Source organism: Nicotiana attenuata, unplaced genomic scaffold (genome assembly GCF_001879085.1).
Source record: "Nicotiana attenuata strain UT unplaced genomic scaffold, NIATTr2, whole genome shotgun sequence".
Lineage (NCBI taxonomy): Eukaryota > Viridiplantae > Streptophyta > Magnoliopsida > Solanales > Solanaceae > Nicotiana > Nicotiana attenuata.
Window position 1 is genome coordinate 337,575 of NW_017670892.1, and position 10,284 is coordinate 347,858.

Sequence of the window (10,284 nt, forward strand, 5' to 3'; positions counted from 1 at the left end):
AACACGAAGATTCGATCAGTGATACCCGTAACGAGGAGGATGTAGCCACGTCGGTCCATAGCGGGCAATACCCACGACATGTTCGGGAGGCAACTCCTGATAATGCTGAAGACGAGCACGTTGCAAAAATGGTGAGAATCTTGAGGGAACAACAAAGGCTATTATGGGTCATCTCTCGCGACAAGGTCAAGTCATGACAGAGTTGAGGCAAGTGTTGTCGGGTGCTTCCAACAACGCGAATGGAAGAGGTCCAGTTCCTCATGGTGCTCTCGCAAACCAAACAACACAAAGGATTGATAACAATACCCCGAGGGATGAAGTCGGCTTCGAGGAGCCGGGGGGAACGACAGTGGGTCTGGTAACAATAATAGGAATTATCCATTTAAAACCATACTCATGTGGTTTATGAGGAAAATAAACGCCTAAATGGATCAAATTCTGGACGCGCCGCCAATGTTGAAAGGACCAGACTCAAAGAAATACACCACTTACCGTTCAAACGCGACACCGGATTTAATCTCGAAGCGGTTCAAAATGCCAGACGTGCCAAAATATGATGGGACTTCAGATCCTCAGGAGCACATAACCACCTACACAACGGTTGTGAAATGAAATGACTCGTCCCCGCATAAGGTTGAGTCAGTCTTGCTGAAGAAGTTCGGGGAGACCTCATGAAGGGGGCTCTGACATGGTATTCACTTCTACCCGAGCAGTCAATAGATTTCTTCGAGATGCTTGCAAATTCTTTAACAAGGCCCATGCCGGGTCCAGGAAGGTGCAGGCCTGAAAGGTTGGCATATTCAGAATTGCGGAAGTAGAGTCCGAATTGCTGCGAGAGTTTGTGACCGGATTTTAGAAGTGTTACACCTCGCGTTTTGTATGTTAAAGTTTCGTCGTAAGTTAATCGACGTAGACTCGGGGATGAGATTATCTTGAGGTTATACGTATTTATGCTATTTATAACAAGCAATAAGTAAGTACCGTGAAGGATAAAGGGTAAACGAATCAAAGAAAATGAGTTTCGTCGAAGGTCATCAATTTGGGATATAATACGATTCGAGCCATAATACCCGCTGTTTATAGACTAGTGCCACACAAGGTACCCCATGACCATGATAGTAGGGTACATAAAGTGTATTAAAAGTGAGTAGTATTTTAAGTAATTTGAGGTAACTGATTAATTATTGGGTAATGAGAGATTGCCTAGTTAATTAAAATTAGTGGGTATTAATTAATAAGCTTGGGATAAGACTTACCCCTCCCCAACGTGGCAAGCATTCCTTATCTATCTAATGACTATTAAATAAGGTGGAAGGGTGTCACACTTTGACAAAGCAAAGTGAAACCAAGCTTGGAATGTGGGGCCTACACAAATATTAGAGATAACATTCATAATTCAATAATATATTCTAGTCTCTTAAGGAACATTTCAACCAAGCTTTCCATTTCATGTAACGCTAACCCTAAACTCTTAAGAAGAGTTTCAGCAAGCTTTGCATTACATAACGTTTTCTAAATCTCTTGAGAAAGAGTTTCAACAAAGATGATTTTGCAATAGCAACGTTATTGCTTTGAGCATTTCATACGGATTGTTCCCTATTTCGATCTCGCTGTTACGTGTTTCGTTGCAATTAACGTGTGTTTGAGGGATTGTCAAGAGAATCGACTCAGGTATACAACAACAACAACAACAACCCAGTAAAATCCCACTACTGGGGTCTGAGGAGGGTAGTGTGTACGCAGACCTTACCCCTACTCCGAAGGAGTAGAGAGGTTGTTTCCGAAAGACCCTAGGCTCAAGAAAACAAAAAGACAAAAGGAGACAATATTAGTATCAGCAAAGAAATCATATGAAAAATAGGAACAACATGAAATTCATAAGAAAGATGCAAAGCAAAAGCGATAGCTAGTAAATAGTTCCTGCGCTGAAAAGTGAAATAGTAAGACACAACATTGCCACTAACTATCTTAGACAAAAATCCTACCAGACTGGTCTTGCAATGGTACAAAGTAAGGAAAGACTCAAACTACCTCCTAACCTACAACCCTAATACTCGATCTTCACATCTCCCTATCCAGTGTCATGTCCTCGAAAATCTGAAGCCTTGCCATATCCTGCCTGACCACCTCTCCCCAATACTTCTTAGGCCGCCCTCTACCTCTTCTCGTGCCCTCCACAACCAGCTGCTCACATCTCCTTACCGGCACATCTGACACTCTCTTATCACACAAGACTCCAGATGCTAACCTCCACTTCATCCATCCTATACCAATATGATGTGTAACATCCTCATCGATCTTCCCTCCCCCTAGATTACCGACCCAAGGTACTTGAAGTTGCCTCTACTTGGGATGACCTGTGATTCAAGCCTCACATCCATGTCCATTTCCCCCGGCTCAGTGTTGAACTTACACTCCAGGTATTCCGTCTTCGTCCTGCTCAGCTTGAAACCCTTAGACTCAAGAGCCTGTCTCCAAACCTCAAGCCTATCGTTAACACCGGCTCGCTACTCATCAATCAGAACTATGTCATCGGCGAATAGCATGCACCATGGCATCTCCCTTTGAATATGGTGTATTAACGCGTCCAACACCGGGGCGAACAAAAATGGATTGAGGGCAGAACCTTGGTGTAATCCCATTTCAACCGAAAAACGATCAGAATCGCCTCCTACTGTCCTAACTCGAGTCTTTTCCCCAGCATATAAGGAACCGACACACCTTTTGCCTCCAAGCATCTCCAGAGAACTTCTCTAGGAACCTTGTCATACGCTTTCTCTAGGTCAATAAACACCATGTGCAGATCCTTCTTTCTCCCTCTGTACAGTTCCACCAACCGCCTAACAAGATGTATAGCTTCCGTAGTTGAACGACCCGGCATGAACCTGAACTGGTTATCGGATACAGACACTATCGTCCTTACCCTCGCTTCAACCACCCTTCCCACACTTTCATGGTATGACTCAGTAATTTAATACCCCTATAATTGTTACAACTCTGGATATCACCTTTGTTTTTATACAATAGAACTATCATACTCCACCTTCACTCATCTAGCATCTTCTTCTCCTTAAAAATAACATTAAACAACCCAGTCAACCGCTCCAAACCTGCTCTCCCCACACACTTCCAAAATTCCACCAGAATCTCGTCCGGCCCGGTCGCTCTGCCCCTACTCATCTTACGTATAGCTCCCACGACCTCCTCAACCTTGATACGCCTGCAGTACCTAGAGTCACGGTGACTCTCGGAATGCTCCAATTTGCCTAGTGCAATATCCCGATCCCCTTCTTCGTTCAGGAGTTTCTAAAAGTAAGTTTTCCATCTCCTCTTAATCTGGGCATCTTCCATCAATACTCTACCATCATCGTCCTTGATGCATTTCACTCAGTCCAATCCTGAGCCTTCTCTCTCTCAACTTGGCCAGTTGGAATAACTTATTCTCCCCGCCTTTTTCCCCCAGTTCCTCATACATACGACCATACGCCGCGGTCTTAGCCTCCGTGACCGCCAGCTTAGCTTCTTTCCTGGCTACTTTATACCTCTTCATGCATGCTCGCCTCTCCTCCTCACCTATGCTCCCCACTAACTTCAGTTACGCCGCCTGGACCATTTCATTCCACCACCAATCTCCTTTGTGCCCACCAGAGACGCCCGTCGCGACCCCTAACACCTCTCTCGCAACCTCCCTTATACAGTCTGCTGTCACTGAACACCTAATGCTCATGTCACCACTGCTCCTCCAAGCTCCCATAGCCGACAACCGCCCCTCCAACTCTTGGGCTTTATCCTTAGTTAAGGCTCTCCACCTGATTTTTGGTCTTCCTCAAGCAGATCTTTTCCTCCTCTTTAACATAATACCCACATCCATCACCAAGAGCCTATGCTGCGTCGCGAGTATCTCACCTAGAATCGCCTTGAAATCCTTACACAGTCCTCTATCATACCTCCTGAGGAGAAGATAATCAATCTGAGTCTTCACCATCGCAATTTGAAAAGTAACCAAATGCTCCTCCCTCTTCAGAAAGCTAGAGTTCGCAATCACCAACCCAAAAGCCTTAACGAAGTCCAACAGCGAGGTACCTCCTCCTTTCCTATCCCTAAAACCGAATCCTCCATGCACTTCGCCATAACCACCAGTGATCGACCCAATATGACCATTGAAATCCCCTTCTATGAATAGCTTCTCAGCAGGCGGAACCTGGCGCACAATCCCATCTAACCCCTCCCAGAAGCGCCGTTTAACCTCCTCATTTAGGGCCGCATGTGGCGTATAGGCGCTAACGACAATTAGGGTGTACTCTCAAACCACCAAATTAATAGTCATCAATCTATCATTCACTCGTCTAACCTCAACTACAGAATCTTTAAGTTCCATATCCACCAAGATACCCACTCCATTCTTACCTCTCTGGACTCTTGAGTACTAAAGTTTATACCCATCTGCAACCTTCGCCCTCGACCCGACCCACCTTGTCTCCTGGACACAAGCTATATTGACCCTCCTCTTCTAAGGATCTTCTATAGACTTATCCATCAATTTACCTACGTTCCATGACCCAATTCTCAACCTATAGACACCCTTGTTCCCTTTACCTCTATTGCCTCCCGTCCCGTCCCGCCCCCTAACCCTGGACCTACCCTATGCCCCACCCCACACTCCCCCCGAGGACATGACCTCACTCGACCATCCCAAACCACAGCCACTATACCTACAAAAGACTAAAAGGAATCACTAACACACACAAGGCAACAGACCAAACTAGGAAAAAACAAGTTGCAACTACAGGAACACTAATACGGTGAATAACTAATACGAAGTAAGATGACAATAATTTATTTAACTAACACAACAATGATAAATAGAAAAACGGGAGGTACCAACTCCCGCTAGTAGAACCTGGGAATTTTCTCGGTATATACGACGATGTTGTGGCCACCTAGCACGTTCTCGTCCACTCCCGCTGCCCCTTGCTGACACTCCCTCAGGTTGTTCTTTAATGTTTGCATGCGCATGTCTCGTTCGCCGCTAATAGCCACAGGCCCTAACCTGAAATACACACAGAATTAACTCAGATATGTTAAGGTTATTCCTTCTTTCCTTTTGGCATGATCTATACGACATGAATGAAATGAGCAAATGCACAACTTTCATAAATGACTCTATTCAAAGGAGTATTAGAGGTGCCTATGTTCTTGAATTCCCATGTATCTTATTATCACGTCTTTTGTTCATGGGTCCCAGAAAAATACGTAGTTGATAAAGTTTATCCGAAAGGTATATTGATCTTAATAACATATTTTTATGCATTTCATTCATTTATACATGCACATTAACCCATGACCCGATGGCGTTATATACACGTATATATATGTAATTATATGTATATGGGATATGGGAAAAGGTTACGGCGTTATATACGCACCACCACCTGATCAACTGGTATATGTTGACGATGTTGCCCACAGTGGCCGAGATGATATGATGGGATGCCCTCAGAGGCTTGATGATGTTATGTACACCTATACCTATGCATGACATGACATTTATATGAACGTGCATGACATTATAAATGTTTTAGAATTTACAAAGTTATTAAGACTTACAAACGAAATTCTTTATTCCATGTTTCATATATGTCTCTTATGTACTGATCTTCATGCCTTACATACTTAGTACATTATTCATACTGGCTCCCTATTTCCCGGGGCCTGCATTTCATGCCCGCAGGTACAAGTAGACAAGCTGACGGTCCCCCTTCTTAGGATCCCTGATCAACGAGAGTTGGTGTGCTCCATTTGATCCGGATCTGCTTTGGATTTTGGTACGATAGGTTTGTTACATGTATGGTTATGACGGAGCCCAGTCCCGTCCTTGTACAGTTGTATATTCTATTATAGGTCTGTAGATAGTCGTGTATAGTTGGGTAGTATGTGGCCTTGGCTTTCAGTTTTGGACATGTAGTTGTCTATAGCAGCCTAGTCGGCTCGCCCCACGTATTTCGCACGTATATGTATATTATGTCTTTTGGACAGGTTTTCCTCACGCATGTTATTCTCATAATTCAGCAGATGTAATCCATGTTTATATCTTAGCTGCATGCTTAAGGGTATTTAACAGGTAGGACTCGGGCACTCGTCGCGACCCAGCGGTTTGGGTCGTGACAAGAAGGAAAGGATGTTGCTACCAGTCGTGCCAGATGAATGGGCAGTTGAGGCATTTACTGAGGGTATGAACCCGACGAGCTTTGACGCTTTCCAAAAACTAAAAGAAAGTCTTCTCGAGTTCCAGGCAACAACACGGGCAAATGACAACCGCTACGAATCAAAGATAAGAATAGAGGATGACCAGCTCGGTTTCCCGGCATCAACCAAGGGTCGGGACCAAAAGAAGAATAAGGAAAATTTGAAGGATGATTTTGACGTAGATCAACAGTCTTCTAAAGGTCGATTTTTGCCCTATGAAAAGGCCGAAGGACACAACAAAGGTTTTCAGTCGGCAGACAGGTTCGCTAGCGATAAGAGAGCTGACCGTGGCTGGAATAAAAGATCATTGTAAGACAAAGAGGTATCTGGCTCACGGGATTCCACCTACCCCAGATTGTATGAGTATAACTTCAATGTCAGTGTAGTGGAACTAGTATGAGCGATGAGGAACATTAAGGCAGCACGGTTCCAGAGGCCGATGGGATTTGACCCTAGTCAGAAGGATCCTAATCTATGGTATAAGTATCATGGGACTAACTGCCACCGGACTAGGGACTGCCGACATCTGCGCGAGGAGGAGGCGACATTGCTGAAAAATAACCATCTCAGAGAATTCATAAGCGACCGGGCTAAGAATAACTACATCCGCAACCGGGATAAAGCGGAACCCTCAAAGACAGGAAAAGACTCTGGGAAGTCGCCGAGGATGATATCACCTTCACGGAGGAGGACACTGATGGACTCTGACTACCGCACAACGATGCCCTGGTAATTTCTCTCAATATTTTAGATTTTAAAATTAAACGTATTTTGGTGGACTTAGGAAGTTCAGCCTATATTATCTAATGGAGAGTGCTAGAGCAAGCCAAGCTAATCGGAAGCATCATTCCGGGCACAAAGCTCCTCACGGAGTTCAACTTAGCAAATGTGACAACCCGAGAGGAGATCCTGCTGCCCACAAACGTCGAAGGGTTCATTAAGATGACCTTGTTTGAAGTAGTAGACGGCGACATGGGCTATAACATTATTCTTGGAAAGCCATGGCTACACGAGATGAAGGATGTGCTATTAACATACCATCAACTTCTGAAATTCCCAACTCCAGAGGGAATTAAACAAATAAGAGGAGATCAACCGGCGGCAAGGGAGATAAACGAGATCTCGATTTCCAGTAGTAAAGGGACACATGTGGTATAGGAATTACAGGAACCAACGCCTCCTCTCGAGCGAAGTCGACAAGGGGGATGAGTCGTCAGAATCCTATCAGGTACCAAGATATTTCCAGGTACCAGAACAAATAAACGCAACCAAATCCACAGCGGAAGAACTCGAACAAGTTGCTTTGTTTGAGAAGTTCTTAGAGAGGAAAGTCCACTTGGGGAGAGGATTAAACCCCGAGCTCGGGTAAGGATTTCTAAAATTTCTTAAATTTACCTTTGATTATTTTGTGTGATCGCATGCGGATATAACAGGTATTCCGTTAGAGGTGGTCGTGCACAAGTTAAGCCTAGATCCCAACATTCCTCCGATAAGGCAGAAGAAATGCCCTATTGCCGAGGTCAGAAACAAGTTTTTCAAATAAGAGGTAACTCAATTGCTTGATATTGGTTCAATCCGGGAGGTAAAGTATCCGACTGGCTATCTAACGTAGTGGTAGTTCCGAAAAAGAATAATAAATTTCACATGTGTTAGATTATAAGGATTTGAATAAGGTGTGCCCAAAAGACTCGTTCCCATTGCAAAATGTTAATCAAATGATTGATGCGACGGCCAGGAACGAGCTGATGAGTTTCCTCGATGCCTATTTCGGGTACAACCAAATCAAAATGAACCCGGAGGATAAGGAAAAGACTTCGTTCATAACAAACTTTGGCACATATTGGTACAATGTGATGCCTTTCGGGCTTAAGAACGCCGGAGCCACTTACTAGAGGCTTGTGAAGAAAATGTTCGAAAAGCAAATAGGGAAAACAATGTAAGTTTACATAGATGATATGCTAGTTAAGTCTTTGAATGCATGTGATCATCTGAAGCACCTCTAAGAAACCTTTGACATCCTAAGGAAGCATAACATTAAGCTTAACCGAAAAAGTATGCATTTGGAACCAGCTCCGGTAAGTTCTTAGGTTTCCTAGTGTCACAAAGGGGGATTAAAGTTAATCCCGATAAAATCAACGCCATTGAGGACATTCCAGGCCAGCTATCAAATGTGAAAGAGGTTGAGAGGTTAACTAGAAGACTGACCGCTTTAAGCAAGTTCATTTCCCGGTCTTCAGAAAAATGCTATCACTACTTCTCGCTTTTGAAAAAGAAGAACAACTTCAAATGGCCTCTGGAATGCCAGCAAGCCTTGGAAGATTCGAAAAGGTATTTATCGAGCCCTACGTTACTATCTAAACTGGAGGAAGGCGAACAATTACTAATTTACTTAGCGGTCTCGTAGGTAGCGCTAAGTGTCGTTTTATTCCGTGAAGATGAAGGTACGCAATATCCTATTTATTATGTTAGTAAAATTGTAACGGGAGCGGAAACTCGGTGCCCACATCTCGAAAAATTGAATGTAGCTCTCGTAGTCGCCACTCGAAAACTTAGGCCTTATTTTCAATGCCACTCGATAGCCTTGGTGACAACCTTTTTCCTGCGGAATATCCTTCACAAACCTGAATTGTCAGGTCGATTGGCCAAGTGGGCAGTCAAAATGAGTGAATTTCACATAGTATAAACCCAGGATTGCAATAAAATCGCAAGTTTTGACCGATTTCGTGGCCGATTTCAGTCCTGGTTTGCTGCCTTTGGCCTCCAAAGAAGCGGTGATGGTGTTGAAAATGACATCAAGAGTCTGGACCTTGTTCACGGACAGAGCTTCCAACGTGAAAGGGTCCGGGCTCGGGGTAGTACTAGTAATGCCCTCGGGAGAAATCCTGAGGCAGGCCATATGAATTGTTCCCTTGACTAACAATGAAGCCGAGTATGAGGCTTTGACTGCATGACTTGAATTGGCCTGGGTACTAGACTCTGAGGTCATCGAAATCAAATGTGATTCCCAATTGGTTGTGAATCAGGTATACAGGATCTTCGACACCAAAAAGGAGTGTATGCAACATTATTAGTGAAAGTCCAGACTCTACTCGCACGATTTTGGGAATGGTCAATCACCCATAATCGGAGAGAAGAAAACCTGGAAGCAGACGCACTGCCTAAATTGGGCTTGTCCACGGAAATAAAGGGATCAGACTTTGGTACGGTCGTATAGCTCGTGGATTTGGTATTGGATGTGGATGGTTATTATGAATTAAATGCAACCAATTTGGTTTGGGACTGGAGAAATGAAATCATCGACTACCTTGATCACGACAAACTACCCGAAGATCCTAAGGCATCCCGAGCACTCCGTACCAAAGCAGCTCGCTACTACTTCAGGAGAGGTCAATTGTATAGAAAGTCTTTTCAGGGCTCGTTAGCCCGATGTTTAGGAGCTTCCGAGGCTAATTAAGTCATGAGAGAAGTTCAGGAAGGAATCAGTAGGAATTACTCTAGTGTGGACTCATTAGTGTTAAAGTTAGTTAGGGGAGGATACTACTGGCCCCGGATGGAAGAAGACGCTTAGGCATTTGTTCAGAAATGTGACAAATGTCAACGCCACACGCCATTGGTGCATCAACCGGCAGAACTACTGCATTCGGTATTGTCACCTTGACCATTCATGAAATGGGGGATGGACATAGTCGGTCCGCTGCCGTCGGCTCCCGATAAGGTACGATTTCTTTTAATTTTAACTGATTCCCTCTCTAAGTGGGTTGAAATAGGTCCTTACCAGAAAAGTGATCGATTTTCTGTGGGAGAATATAATTTATAGGTTCGAAATAACAAAGGAAATAGCCTACGACAACGAGCCACAACTTATAGGTGCAAAGGTCACCAAATTCCTTGAAGACTTGAAATCAAAAGAATCACATCTTCGCCGTACCACTCGAGCGCAAACGCCCAAGCGGAATCGACAAATAATTTGATTATTCAAAATCTCAAAAAAAAAGATTGGAAGCAGCCATAAGCAAATGATCCAAAGAGTTACCGAGA

The 10,284-nt window shown here is 44.0% G+C and overlaps 1 protein-coding gene across 1 annotated transcript; it reads right to left on the bottom strand.

The window, feature by feature from the left end:
- Positions 1–3,826: 3,826 nt before the first annotated feature.
- Positions 3,827–6,051, bottom strand: LOC109244273 (craniofacial development protein 2-like). Its single transcript, XM_019411334.1, has 3 exons — positions 6,035–6,051; positions 4,901–5,050; positions 3,827–4,280 (listed from the first exon to the last, which is right to left on the bottom strand). Exons 1-3 carry the CDS (start codon positions 6,049–6,051, stop codon positions 3,827–3,829), a joined length of 621 nt encoding a protein of 206 aa, XP_019266879.1.
- Between the last annotated feature and the right edge of the window lie 4,233 nt (positions 6,052–10,284).

Bases quoted from the DNA above. Each gene is read 5' to 3' on its own strand.
- LOC109244273 (XM_019411334.1), bottom strand. The intron at 4,281-4,900 runs GTTCTACTAGCG...AATTGTCGTTAG, and splicing joins TATACCGAGAAAATTCCCAG to CGCCTATACGCCACATGCGG.